At 40.7% G+C, this 15,422-nt stretch overlaps 1 protein-coding gene across 2 annotated transcripts in view; it reads right to left on the bottom strand.

Moving 5' to 3' along the window:
• STON2 (stonin 2) overlaps nucleotides 1-15,422 on the bottom strand; it is an 81,121-nt gene that overhangs the window by 59,877 nt on the left and 5,822 nt on the right. The window contains exons 1-3 of one of the 2 annotated variants that reach the window (XM_086749323.1): nucleotides 3,337-3,415; nucleotides 2,861-3,073; nucleotides 2,180-2,434 (exon numbers count right to left, since the gene is read on the bottom strand). In XM_086749323.1, coding sequence (XP_086605449.1) covers nucleotides 2,180-2,434; nucleotides 2,861-2,948 — 343 coding nt within the window. In that variant the 5' untranslated portion in view covers nucleotides 2,949-3,073; nucleotides 3,337-3,415. Of the gene's footprint in view, nucleotides 1-2,179; nucleotides 2,435-2,860; nucleotides 3,074-3,336; nucleotides 3,416-15,422 lie in introns of those variants that run through there. The other variant, XM_086749322.1, reaches the window with a different exon arrangement.

Below are 15,422 nucleotides of genomic sequence, written 5' to 3'. Positions count from 1 at the left end.
CTTATGCAGGCTGCTTGCTACTGGAAATGAGTAACTGCTGTCACCATGGGCTTTCCACTGAGCCTGTCAGCGTATCGTGGTTATAACACAAAGTATCCAGCTTTGCTGCTGCCCACAGAAAAAAAGATGTGACCCACAGATTAATTGAGAACAAGAAGGCTGAAGTTTATCCTGCCTCTTGCTGTCAAGCGCCCCTCAGACTAAGGGCCAGAGACAAAGAGCTGTCATCTCTTCTGCCCCACGACCTTCCCTTTAGAGGCTGTCAGCTGCACTGGTCTGGCCATTTATAATACAGAGTCCAGAACAGGAGTGAGACTAGCTCATAAATAAGGATTTTAAAATACTCACATCACCTCCTTAGGGTTCCTGTACAGTTAAAGAATAACAGCCTCCCAGGTAAGGCTTACAGGATGTGCTTCATCATTACTCCATGATCTGACTGCCAGAGGAACCATTCTGCTTCCTGAATCTCAGCCAGATGCTAAAAGTTAGTGTGTAAATACCCCCCAGTGGCATGGATCACTTAGGACAGACCTTTACAGGGGCACAAATAGGTGTCTTCTTCAAAACTGCAATGCTTTTCGAAAGTCTTCTCTGATCATCTCTTTTGGATATCCTAGACCTCTGCCTACAACCTAGTGTTCTCTGTGACTGAAAACACAGATCAAGAGGCAGTGCTTCTGCTAAGCACATACCTAAGACTAGGCCACATCCTTTTAAGGATGGGAAATTAAGAAACACAGCATGAGACTAGTTTTATGGAAGTCTCTTTGTTATGGCTAGCTTTATTTAGGCTGATCAAATAATTTTTTTTTCATTTAATAAGATGATGCACTTAAGAGTTTTCCAGTCAATAAGGACATCAAAACATTAGGAAGGAAATACAGTGTCAGAACAACCAACAGCTCCATTTGAAAAAGTATGTGGCTGTATAAGTAAGAGTAAGGATCACCAAATCATTAAATTAAATAATAGAGAGGTAGAGCACCTCAGTTTTACAGATTCACAGTTATGGGTGCTCTTCCTTCTCTCTTCATCACCAGGACCAGTAAGTATTTACAATTAAGAAGAATAACAAATAAATAGAAAGATAAGAAGGTCTTAAGCAGAGCTTAAGAGAAACTTCATTTTGCCTCAAGATTCACCCGCTTCTCCTGCACAAAGGTCTAACCACTCTCTCAAATGGCATAGTCTGTAGATTCCATAAAAGGAGCAGATGGAAAACTGTTGGGTTTTACCCAAAATCCAACTCAAAGTTGCCAATCCAAGTTTTCTGACAGAAGTATTATTCATGTCACAGAGAGTATTTGATGGACTCAGTGAGCAGAATAAAGCTATAACTCTTTAAACTGCTTTAATAACCAGCAGTAACAAAGTCGAATTATTAAGAGAGAAACTCAATTTAAACATGCAAAGGCAAACCAATGTTTTCTTGGGCAATTATTCCACAGCCTCCTGTGAGGAGGGACAGAAGTCTGTTTGAACAGAAAAGCTACAAGCTCATATAGCCATATCAGTTAGCACAAGCTGAGGAGGCAAGCCAGAGGCTTTGCATGCATGTTTCAAGTATGTCAGAAAGAAATTTTAGATTTGAAGAAAAGTGCATGCAGTCCTGGAATTAGGGTCAACTTCAGTTCACTTTGTAATTCTCCAACTGCTAAATCATAGCATCAAAAGACTGCAGAAAGTACTGATGGGCACTGGCACACTAGCTGTTGGTCTCACTAAGCTTCAGGCAAAAACCGTATGGGGACTATAAGTAGATAACGACCACAGAGAATAGTGATCTCCATTCTTTCAGTTCCAGATTGCAGTGGCAAACACAGCTCAGACTTTTCAGATGGCTGTCCATACCTGTATATAAGAAATGTCACCACTAAAAACACCACTATGCTGTTTCCCTATGAATGCATTCTGGCAGTCTCCAGCATCAAGACGCAGGTGGAATGAATCACAGAACCTTTTCATTTTCTTCACAAAAAGAAAATACTGCCAGTTCAGCCCAGAATGAAATTTTGAGCCCTTTTTGAAACTCTGATGACACTGTTTGTGTTAAAATACAGTACAAACTGGTCAAAGTTCAACCTTTGAGAAATCAAAGAGCAAGGGAAAAATTCTGTAGGCTCTCACTGCATTTGGTTATGTTACTGGAATGAACCTTGTCATACATCTGCCTCACCTGCTTGCGGATGGGTCGATGGAGCACTGCTCCATGGTGCATCTTCAAACTGAACCCAGGCACTGATGGATGACGACAGATCAGTGCTGGGACACATGTGGTTCCCAAGCACAGCAGAATCCACCTTGGGTTGGTCAGCTGCATCTTCCAGCTCTGTGTGGGAGAGGTCTTGAAATTCTCCATCCACATTGTGGTTTTCTTCTGATGAGGTATCTGAAGAAGAAAAACATTTCTCCAGAGGCTCCTCAGTGCCACCTAAAATAGAGACAAAATAGAAAGACTGGTAGGACTCATCATTACTTTGTTGTTTTTATTGAAATATCTAAAATTTGCCATTAAACGGAGGTAGAAAATTTTCCTTCACCTAATGTAGTTTTTAGAGTAACATTGGGCATAGTTTTGCACTCGATTCCTCCATGGTCTGTTGGGATACTGCCTTGAATCTCAAAGGACAGATCCAAACCCTGTAATAGATCTATGCTAAGAAAATCCTCACATTAGTAGAGTGTTTTTCATTTTTGGCCCAAATTCTTCAATTGTGTAGAGGTAGCGGGAGATAATTCAAACTCTTTACATACTGCTTCTACTGCAAGCTCTGTGATACCAGATATATGACAGTAGTTGGTTTAATTCAAACAAAGAAAGTCTCACAAGGTTCAAAGAAAATCAGAGATAGCTTACCTCGTGGGTTAACAGGGAGGAGCAGCTCATCAGTGAAGGACACCCACTCAGATTGGTGGGAGGCAATGACACTAGTCAGAGACGTCATATTCGCAGCAGGCTATTCATCTTCACTTAGGGATAATAAGGACAAAGTAGAAGGGGAGCAAGGTATGGTGAAGATGAGCCAATAGAGGGAAACACCTCCTTTGCACTTTCCTTTCTTTTCAAGTGCTGTTAAGATTAAAAAAAAAGTAGTAAATTACATCTTTTAGAAAAATAAAAGGGAGAAATGAGTGCCACTATTTTAATAATACAGAATGTTAAACAAATTTATGTACACAGGCACAGGATTGTCCAAGTGCTGCCACCTTTGAGACAGGCATGTCACCTGTGTCTAAAGGAGGGCTACGCTTGAGCAACTCTTTGACTAAAGTATCTTCAAACATCCTCATGTTAAAACAGTCAATCACCAAAACCAATGTTTTATTCCTTACTCAGAGAGCCATGCTTCTCAATCTCAGCAAGACAGGTGATGAGGAGATCCTCCCAGGTTTAGCAAACTTTGAGTATGATGTAACAATCCCAGTTCCAAGATATCATCATGTCCTTGCTCATCTTGCTACTTACAATGTCCGATTCTTCTTAAGAGCAAGAAATAAGATGCATGTCTCATTATCAATAACATTTATGTAGCTGCTTCTGGGATCGGGATGGGTTGTCCATGACTCTCATAGTATGAGTATGAAGAGATGCCCTCTCAGCTAGCTGCACTTTCAACTCCACTGCTTGTCTGGAACTTCACGTTTTAATTTTAAAAACCAATGCCTTAGATCTTCTCTGGAGTTAAGCATGATTTTGCTGTAGCTCAGCAAATGTTTTCACAGACACAGCAACTTTAATTAGGATGCACTCCAATAGGATGTACCCTACACAGATCTGGGAATCTGCTAAAGGAAATGGGGCACTGCAAAGTGCTTTGGTTGCTGGCTAGTAACTGGGAAGGTGAGGACCAGGTAGAGAAACTCTCTTTGACAAGCACCTATGTCTGCCTCAGATTTGCAGACCACTTCAAAACTCTCAGAGGACTATTGCCTCCTCCTAGAGAAGCGTTAATTCTGTCCCCAGTTATTTCAAGCATTGAAGCTTTTGTTGCCATGGTATTCAAGTACTTGAAAATACTAAAACTCAAGACTTGGCTATTTTAAAGAGTTTTAAGCAGCCTCTCTTGGCCTGCTCTCACCTCACTAAAGGGTTTTTGGGGGTGAAACTTCACACTGATGTACAAGAACAGATACTTCACTGAGACTTCTCTTATCCTACATTAACAACATTTAGGTCCAAAAAGCAGAAGGATATTAAAATGCATTCACTCTTTAAGTATTTTCTGCTGGAAGTAGATCATTAAATGGCTTACAATATGATTATTCGCTTCAGAGCCATAAAGTTATTAGTCTGCTGAAGGCAGGTCAGCAAATAAGAGCTGCGTGAAAGAGCTGAAAACTTCAAAAGTCTGGAAGTCACAAACCAGTCTGACACCCAGAGAGAATTCAAGGGTCCACGTTCATTGTCTAAAAATGGATCTCTTCAAGCTGAATTTAACATAAAATGTAGTTTCCTGCAAACACAAAAAAGGATTCCTGGAGGCAATCCTGATGGTTAAGTGCAATTTGACAGAAGATTGATCCCCTCTCCATAGACTTTCCAAATCCTATGGCCACCCCACAGCCAGTCACCCTGCATATCCTTCCCTTGTCACGTAACCAATTCCCTAATGCTGGAGGAACAGCTTCACTTGAGCCCAAGTCCTTTTTCCTCCCCTCCAACGGCAGGATGCCTGCCTTCAAGATACTTTTGTCTGCCTCGCACAGCACCCATTTTGGGTGCTATTAATAGAAAATACAAAGCTAAATATAGAGGCAAGCTAAGAGAAAAAGATTAGTCAGATATTTAGGGTCACTTGGACACCATATGAGGGAAGGAGAGGATGACCTCGGTATCTTGCTTTCCTCATGTGACCAAGCAAGCTATTTGTTTTAGGCTTGTTTCAAGATCTGTAACCAAGTCTTCTTTTCCCAAACAACTGAATACTGACCTCTCTTTTCTCCTGGTAAAGTCCTCACAGACGCATGAAATGGCAGGAAATGAAAAAAAAGAAAACAGTTTATCTTGCCCTTAATGTAAGTAGAGACTCCAGTAGAGCTCTTCCCCCCGCCCTCCCCGCCCCCCCCCCCCCCAAAATGTAAAGGGAAAAATAGCCATGAAAGAATGCAAGAAAATGGACTGTTTCAGCCATGCAGACATGTGAGAGAACTATACCATTATTTTAGGGTGGATTTACTCTTTTACCCTACTGCCCCGTGACAAGCATACTTTTCTCAGTACGAAACAGCAAAACTTAAACACCTTAAAAATGCATGGGCTCTGAGCAACCTGATCTAGCTGAAGATGTCCCTGCTCCTTGCAGGGGGGTTCAACTAGATGATCTTTAAAGGTCCCTTCCAACCCAAACTAATATATGATTCTAAAATGGATAGCAAGCACTATGAGCCCAGAAAAGCATCAGAGTACCTTGCAGTGCAGCATGAAGCACATACTCCTGCTATACAACTTCCCCACTGCTGGAATTTTCTAGAGACTTCCCAGTTCAGTAAATACAGGAGACTGTGTTGACTTATTAGGGTTATAACAACTTTTAGACACGCAGCCTGAAAGAGAGGAAAGTCAGCCTGAGCAGATCACAATGTCGAATATTCTAAGAATAGAGGCACTCTGATGATGTATGTGTTAGGATGAAAAAAAGTACTAAAAAGAAGTTTGCATTCTCTCAGCTTTCGCAAAGCATCAGTCCCATCCCCTGACTTAAACACCTGTACAGAATTATGAATCACATACAGGTAACTCCTGTGAAGACTATGTGGAAAAGATACAACTTCATTCCCAAATTACTTTTCACCTCTTTTCACTGTCCAAAATCCTTCTTAGAAAAAAGAACCTAAGCCAACCCCACTGTCAACCAAGAAGCCTTAGCTAGCACAACAGCAATGCCATTATGCATTCAGTTAATGCAACAATGCTGCCATTTGCAGAACTACTGCAGAGGTACATGTCTCCAGAGGAACCATTTGACACTGAAAAAACCTGAACGCTCTTCACAGCAAAGCAATCAGCGCTCACTATTTAAACACTGCAGTGACTATTCTGCAAGTGAATTTCGGAGTTCTTCTCCCTGTCCTTCAGACTTCTCAAATATCTGTGGCTCTTCCTAGAGAAATGGATTTCAGAACCTAGAAAGACTAAGGAAACAAATGGATCCTCTATATGTCAAGCGAGCTACAGTTAAAGCCAAAGTTTATAATGTAGAGCCCAAACAAAAGGGGATGGAAGCATATTTCTTGAAACAAGGTATTCCCAGGCCAGGCCAGCATTACATCCCTCTGTGTTAATGGGATTTGTATCAGTTTAGATTTTGTTACTTCTGGATTTGTGTTACTATGTGCATTAAGCTTTCCCTGGTTAATTGGTTAAAAAAAAAATAGTGAACTAATTTATCAAAAAAGTCTATTACTATTACACACTAAATACAAGGTAAAGCAGATGTTATACACATTGACCTTAATGATCCTTACCATCAACTCCAGTGCAGCAATTTCACCATAAGGCAACAAAACTCTACGAAGCTGAAATTTCTGCTTCAGGTGTCGTTTTTTTTTTCACATTACAGTTTCACAGTGGGACATGTAAATTTGAGTGACAAGTGAGTGACAGTTATTACCAGTTCTCTGAAGGGCAGAGATCACAGAGCTGGAACAAAACTCCTTGCCTTTTTAGTCCTCCTGATGTGTTGATCAACCACAATACATAATCTCTTTTTAAAACTGATGAAGCTCCATTCTAAAATGACAACACTGCTTTGATAACAAAAACCTTCTCTCATTTCAAATCTACAAAATTTACAGTAAATTGGCAGTTTACAGCCATTTCTTCTTGTGACAAGCTTACCTATCTGCCCTACTGTACAACTCTGCCCCAGCAACAGATGAAAAGAGGTATCATCATCTTTCTCCCCTTATTTTGCTAAGCCAAAAGTATGCATTTGAGGAAGTGACATAATTATCTTGTGCCAGAAGTCTCGCACCCAGCACCCTGAGCCCTCACCTTAGGCGGGACTTATGCACAGTGCTGAGCACAAGCACCACCAGAAGCAGTGGTTCATAGCACTACTGAGACGCTTCAGAAGCATCTGTAATGGAATGGTGTTTTTGTAAACATACCATTCAAAGTATTTAATTACTCGTGTGTTTGGACAGCAAACTCGAACATTGTTTCTCAGTACATTTCAACTCTGCTCAAGAGAAACAGCTTAGCACAGTTAATCATTTTAAGCACTGATTGCTCTAAGTTACACACATACAGTGCACATTGCAGTGGGCTCTATCACCACTAGCCAGAGTTACTCATAGTATCAATAGCAAGTTTGTGAAATTTATATATATGGACTCTTTAAGCATATTGCCTTACATGGCAGCACCACTGAAAAAATCCCGTAAACCATACGCTGGTACAGTTTTTCTTGCTTATACATTCTCTTACAATGCCAGAGACCTAAACATTAACTGGCTGTTGTACTTTGGTTACTGTAGGAGACCATGCAAGGGAAAACAACTAGAAAAGCTGTTAAGTTCCACATAGCAGAAAAAGAAACTAAGCCAAAGGGACAGTAAAAAAGGAAAGACTCTGACCATGGCTTTTGTTGTAACAATCAAGTTTCACTAACACCAGGAAAGTCTCAAGGAAAAATATGTAATTTTATCTTGATCACATGTTTGGCAAACGTGTACAGACGAAATAATTCTAGTAGCATGAACTGAGGAGTGATTGCTGCCTTGGGCAAACTTCCAAGGGAGAGAGAGCTCATGGCTCTTTCTCTCAACGTGGCCTGTAACAAGCACTGACCATCAGCACATCATGACCTGAATAATAAACAAACTCCAAACTGGAAATCTGTTCTCAAGCATTGAAAGAAAGTCCCAAGTACTTCATAGTGCAATGGCAAAAGCAAAACCCAATGATAAACAACAGGAAAAAAAAACCCAAGCTTGAGAAACCCAATGAAATAAAGGCACTGGATTTGGATTTTGTTACCATTACCGAAAAAATCATTGCATCAGCCTCTGCCTAAATGCCTGAGGTAAGATTACTTTATGAATGACCTAGATGATGACAGGAATAAAGTCATATTTGGTTATTCGATTATTGCATTCTTAATATTGAAAATCCTGTTTTCTCCATGTACACAGCTCCCTCAGCTTATAAATTGCCCCAAGAAAATCTCTGGTAACATCAGGTTTTAGAACTTAGACCACTTGTACTTACTCTGATTCACACATACTATTACATGAGCTCCATGACTTCACATGCAGCTTAAGCAGCTCAGTCACTACCTGGTGCATTTAACACTCGCTTCTATGAGAGCTCTCAATATGTAAGGAAGAATTAGGGCTCAAAGGGAGCCAAATGAGCATCCCTTGTGAAACTCCTGCACCCTCTCTGGAAGCAGGGATGGCTTTGCCCATTACAGATTACACCCAAGTGAATGGTAACAAGAGCCTTCCTCGATAGCGCTCTGTCCTCAGAGCCTGGTCAAATCCACTTTGTGCCATTACAAGGTAGGTCGTTACTACTGTCCTGTGGCAATTTCAGACAGAGATGGAGTGAGGCAGAGTGTGGTACTGAAGATAACTGGAGCCATCTGGCACACTGGATGACAGAAAAGCTCAGGGATCTCCCTGAGCACAGGCCCCAGTGCAGCCACACTAATTACTGGCCATACCCAATTATACCAATAGACATGAAGTAATCTGTCTGAATCCACACTGCAAGTCAGTGGCAGAAGCAGTGCTAACGCTGAAGTGACCTGGAATGCCCTTATTTTCTCAAGAACAAAAGGACCCAACCACCACATTTAAAACCAAGTCCCTCAAATACAAACCTCAGCTTTGCTGGAAGCTCACATTTCCTGACAGTCAGAGAAGAGAGCCTGGAGGGGATGCGTTGGTAAGAAAGTCATAAGCCTCTCCCTCAGGAATACTTGCGTCAAGGCTAATATCTGAAAGGTCAACAGCTGCTGTTTTCTCTACACCACAACTTATCTGCAACAGAAGCTCCTCTGTTTTCTAGAGAGAGAGGGAGAGAAAACACCTAAGATGCTCTCCTGTATGCAATACCAGGATATTCAGGCAGTTCAGAAGGCAATGGACTCTCTCCCTCTGCCAAGGCCATGCCTTAGAAATACTTCATGGGTTCTGGATGCCTCATAATGAGAGTCTGTCAGAGAAGATACTGTTTAGAGGGATTCAAAACCTGATACAGAAGGAAAATTGTACAACCTCTTCCTCTATTCCTTGTACTCCCAAGAACTTGAGAAATGTAGAAAGGCACCATAAAAGAGCAGCAGTACAGTAAAAGAATGGGAATCTAAATTTGTTTTATTTTTTACAATTATAAGTAATGTATAACAGGCAGAAACCAAGGGAGCATGCCAGACAAATGTTTGGCAGTGATAGTTACATCCCCGGTCACATCGGGAAAGTAGAAGCTCTAAATTTCAAGACTTTAAATATAGCTCGCTGTCGGTCCATGCTGTATTCAAAGTGTAACTGAAACTGCCAGTCCTGTAATTGCATTAAGACTTGAAGGATAATTTCCCAAACTGCCAGCCTTCCAACTCAAACTAGAATCTGAAGCAAAGATCAGTCAAATTATTCTCTTACCATATAGAGCAACAGTGCTTTAAAACTAGACTAGGAAAAAAAAAATCACAGGAAAGAGGCAACATGTCAAATTATTCAGCAGAACATTTGCATCTCTAAAATCTGGGATTTTTTTTTTTTTTTCTGGTCAGTATTGCACAAATAGGAGAAAAAAATAAGGAAAACACTAATCTGAGGGTTTGACTTCCCAAGGGCTAGACTAATTCAGAATCACTTTACAGACTGGGTTTTTCTCTATCCAATGAAATTCTGTTGGTAATAACAGCAGGCAACAAGAAATCTAAACGCAGTAAGGGGGAGGGAGGTTGGTAGCATCCCATTAAGAGAAGGTGAGTGCACAGTCCTTACCACTCTTCCCTGCTTTCTCAAGGCCTCCATGAGGCAGAAACCCAAAGCAGCACCCTGATCCCAGACTTCCACACCTGACCATTACATGTGTCACAGACTTTCCATGCTCCAGGATGGTGAATTCGCAATAGTCACAACTATTGCACAACGTAATGCTGCAACAAGTGACCTTCCAATCCAATCCACAGTATGGGGAGGGAACTGGGTTAAAAACTGGTTTCTTCTTTCAAACCTGAAAAAGTGACTCATACAAGGAACATGCTTTTCAGAAGAAAGCTCCTACTGAGCACCCTGGTTTGCACATCTGATACTGATGCTTTCATATATTCTTGTCTAAATTGTGCACAGACAAGCTAGCCAGATGTATTCCATTTACCAAACTCTCCAAAAGCTACTGCACTTTACTTGCTGTTGTGATGACTATCAAGGTGTGGTTTTTAAGTTATCTCACTGACGTAAAAAGCATAATGTCCACAATTAATCACTCTTGAACCAACTATGTCATTGCAGCCTGACATCACTGAAGACAGCTGTCAAGAGGCGAACACAGATCACAAAGCCCTGTCTGCACCCATCCTTCTTCTAAACTGGGACTAATGACAAAAGAAACAGAGAAGTAAGTGATTGTAAGTTTACTGGAATACTGTGCTGGATGATAAACACTATTCTAGTAAAAAAAAACATCCTGGCTTGTATGAAATGTCATCCTGTTCTGCCAGGTACTAACATTCCAGCACTGTCTATATGTCTTGCAACAAATTACTGTACTCATTATACAACTCAAAAACTGATCCCGCCTCCATTAATGAAAGGAGAGCCAGCATAACTCTTCCTGTGCCTCAGGACTGGTTTCAGTTGCACAAATGAAATCAGGGCTTTATCTTCTGAATTACAACTAAGTTCATCCTAAAAGTTAGGTGAAATCTTCACCAAAAATGGTGGGTATAATTAGTTGCCATCAATCAGTATCAGTTAAATTCATTTTGGACTAAGAAAGCTAGAGGAAGGAAAAAAAAAGAAAGAAAAAAAGACAGAAAGAAGTCAAGCACTCAAACACTAGCCACATTCAAGGCAAGGGAGAAACTGGATTCTGCAGACAGAGATGCTTCACTGGAGGCTGTATGCCTACAGAGAGGATGGGCATTCATCTGGCTGAGCTGTGAGTATGCACAGAAGGGGAGAACAGATTCAGACTGAGGGAAAAACACAGAATCCAACTGTGAAAGCATCAGGAAGACAAGGATCACTGAGGAAGTGATGCAGCCCTGAAAGAAAGCAAAGAAGTTTTCCTGTGCTGAATGTTGGCTGGAAAGGGAGATTAGGATGCTGAGAGAGAAAGCCATCTTCTGTTCAAGTCGTCTCTGTATTTCCGTATAACTAATAACTATATACATAAAAATGACTTCTATATAACTGTACTTCTATGTAACATCTTTTATAACTTCTAAGCTGTATCAGCAGCACCTTTTCAAGGAAAGAGTTTAAAAAGGAATTTTCATCGTAAGGGAGATGCTGTTTGATGGTTATATAGAAAGGCAACCTTAAAATGTGAGGCTGTCTCGCAGTTTAAGGAAGTCCTGCTTGATTATTTAAAGCCAGACATAAGCAATACTCTGGAAGAGGTATCACAGGGAACAAGCCTGCCCTGGCAGAAAACTCCTTGGATGATTCAACTGGTCCTTCCTCATTTCCAGTGTCTGGGGAGTCAGTTGAGATTATGCAACTTAGTGTGATGCCAGGACACTGAAGCCCTTCAGGGCAACCCACTAATATCATGTTTGTTGTCACTCTCTATTTTAGACACTCTAAATATAGGCCCATTAGACTTCATGGTGCTGTTCATTTAGCATGACTACTCCTGTTTCAAGAGAATTAAAAGTGACTCTTCAAAAAAAAAAAAAAAAGTTTGTGCAAAGATTGAATTTAAAGGGACACAATATTTTATATATACTATTTCAGAAAACTATATATGAAGTAGAAAAAAAGATCTTGACAAGTCAAATTCATATACAGTTCAAACCAGTATATTTGCAACACTACTGTCTAATACATTTGTATCTAATTGTATTTGTCTAATTGTCAAAACATGAAATAAGAGTGCATGGTATACTAGTATGATATATAAGACAAGGTATGAGAAAATTTTCATTTTTTGTTGTTTGGTTTTGGGCTTATTGGGGTTTTTGTTTGCTTAATTTGGTTTTACTGACACACACTAATAAGCGCTGTTAGTAAAATAAAACATATTTCAGGGGAGAAAAAAAGAACCTGTTTTGTAGTATCTCTGTCAGGAGGTCCATACCTAGAGAGCAGGGTTAGTACGATAACAGTAGAGATAATATTCATTCCAAAGTGTTGCTTACCCATCTCTGGAAGCTCAAAGGAACAGAACACAAGAGATGGCTTTCCTCTGCTGCAAAGGGATAGAGCCCTTTGCTGAAAATGAACTTCTGAATATTCCTTTGATAGTTAGCTGTAGCTGAGAGACAGCAGGCAATCTTCTGCACTCCAGAAGAGGAATCCAAGACACATTGCCATCTATCTACATGAGATCATGTAAGTGCTGCAGGGGTACACAGTGAGAGGCAGACCCCTGTTGCATATGAAGGCAGCAAATCACTCATATTTCATCACACTTGGTATTTTGCTGAGCAAGCTACAAGAGGAGCCACTGCAAGTCTAAGCATCAACAGCAGGAAGAAAGACCAGTTGCACCTCATGCTCAACAGCATCAAACAGTTAATACCAACATTATTGCATGGCTTCCATGAAATGCTCATCTTTTAATCTGACACAAATGCCTAGTTACAAAGCATTCAGGGTGTCGACATATATGCAGTATTATACATTGAAATCCATATGAATTAGCTCCCACAGAGTGTGACACTGTCCCTGGTCTCATAGTGCGGCTCAAAGTCATTGCACCAACGCATCTGCAAGGCTATCAACCAGCAGATCATAAAACAGAATGATTAAGAACAAAAACAAACAAAAAAAACCGAACAATGGCTAATCACTCAATGGTTGGAGCATTATTGTCAAAGTAAACTGTCAAAACTGGAATAGCAGCGACCACTGCACATTGGGTACGCTGACAGAGCCAAGCAGACACCCTGGGGAGAAGGTTCTTTGCAGATGAAACTGTCTGCTGGGAAGCTTCTGTGACGGCAGCTCCTCGTCTGCCTGGCTTGAGCCAGTGGCACACAAGCCCTGTAGGTATATGTACTTGCACGTGGTACACAGAATCTAAAACTAAACAAACTGCCATTTATAGGTGCACAAAAAAAATCTTCAGTTTTCACACAGAAATAAAAATGTGGTTTGATCTTTCAAAATTCCATGTTTTGAGGACATAGAATAATTTAGCTGTTTACACCAATCACTACTTTAAAGAAAAAAAACAAAACCCTACAGTGAGACATTTCACTATTTTTTCCTTCTCAGACAACTAACTCTTCAGCTTCAAACAGCAGAGATTTGTTTTATCATTAAATCGTGTAAAGTTTAACTGCATTAGATGGCCAGACATTCTATATATCCAGAAGCACGCTCCACTTATCTACACTTTGAAATCATGGGTGAAGTAATGAACATAGTCAGTTCTCAACTGGGCCTGAGCAATGCAATATCGTGCCTACCAAATTTTTAAACAAGAATTCCATTCATATTACTTTTCTGGTGCTGTTAGACACTGTGTAACCCAAAGGTAACTTTCTTTAAAGGAAGGCATCAGGTCTAGTTTATGCATGACCTGTTTTGTGTTATCCATGTGCATTAATAGAGAAACAATGTAAAAAAAAAAAACCCAACAAAACACAAATCAAAAACCACACACACACACAAAAAAACCAACCTCCACACTCCTTTCCCATCCAAGCCCCTGGAAGTTTAAGACAGGGTTACTGTTGCCTTGAAGACTCTGGAGTCTAGTGAGGAAAACAAAGCAGGAAGAACTGTATGAAGACTTCGCTCACTTCATTGAAAAATCAATATAAAACACTGCAGACAAGGAGACAGATGCTGGGCAGTCAGATAATACTGGCAAGGCCTTTTTTCATTAAAAGTTTTGGAATCCGAGTATCCTTCTCTATGCAATCCCTCTCAGGTAACGCTACCAGCAGCGCTGCATGTTTGACAGCGTGGCTGCTTGCTGAGCCTGCTCTGGAAATGGAAGTAACGCAGCCAGGTCACCCCACCTCACGCAGCCATAAGCGACCATGGTTATTCTGCTCCTCAGCCCACGATACGCCTTGGTTGCACAGCATTATGATATGTGGAAATACCAGTTCATGGCATCGTTAATGCAGCATTACAGCTCTCTTGCCAGCTCTGAAGAAGCTAAGCCCAGCTAACCTTTGGCAAAGACTGCCTTACCTAGTAGACAAGCTTTGGAAATGGGATGCAGATAAGCAGATTTTAAAATATTTGAGATATTTATCTCTCTTTTTCAAAAAAGCACAGAGCTACAAAGGGCCTGGGACTCTCTGTTTCTGTTACTAGGACTGGCAGTGACTCACTGTGGCAGCGTTGCAAGTTTGACATCAGCATAATTCAGACAGATACAAACAAAAGCATGTTACAAACAGCTGAAAATTAGCAGAATTAGAAGAATTTCAGGGTTGTTTTTTTTTTTTTTCCAAGACAAACTTTCCAAAAAGAAGGGATTACTACTGGAAGGCCAGTGCCTGTTTCAAGATCACTGAAGAGCTTAATGCAGCTGCTTGGAGCTGCAGCTTCCAAAGGTCTGTGGCCACCCTAAATTAGTCTTAGCTCCAAGCAGATTTGTGTCAATAGCCTGGATGGAATACAGGGAGAATTTGCAATCTTTTCCGGAAAAAAAAAGTGAATGCTGATGCCAAACTCTGAAGACACATGTAATGTGGTAAACTAATACAGCTGCCTGCATTCAGAGAGACTTGGACAATTAAATTGCAGAGGTCAGAGATGAGTTATTTAGGAGGGGAAAGCCAAGGTCTGCCCTATCTGTTCTACCTCAGTTTTGTCCCCTTCAGTGACATTTGAGATTCTGGCAGTGAATACCTCCAAAAAAATCCATGCATCTATTAGCCGAGATCCTAGTGCTCATGCTGAACTCACGTACCTTATAATTTGGAATGGCATTTAGGAACACGCACCTGATGTTTTCACCACATAGAATTTTTGTATATGGGATATATTTTTCAGCCAGGTAAATATTTGAACCTGGGTGAACTGGAAACAACATAGCAAAGATCAAAGAGAAAGGAGCATTTCTGGTGGCAAGTTTCTGTCCTCAGGAGCAACTAGCAATTAAACAGGAACTAATCATTAAATTTCATACACCAAGTTCTTCCCTACAGCTGTACCATACAAACTACTTTATTAGAAAATAAACTGGCCTTGTGCTGTGGAGCTTGACCAGCTCAAGTTTCAGTTATGCAGCTAGTAATACTTTTTCTCTTCAAAAACGCTTAGTAGCGCTT

This window comes from Chlamydotis macqueenii, chromosome 5, assembly GCF_036417535.1.
Source record: "Chlamydotis macqueenii isolate bChlMac1 chromosome 5, bChlMac1.mat, whole genome shotgun sequence".
NCBI classification, from domain to species: Eukaryota; Metazoa; Chordata; class Aves; order Otidiformes; family Otididae; genus Chlamydotis; species Chlamydotis macqueenii.
This window is presented reverse-complemented; position numbering and strand designations above follow the sequence as displayed.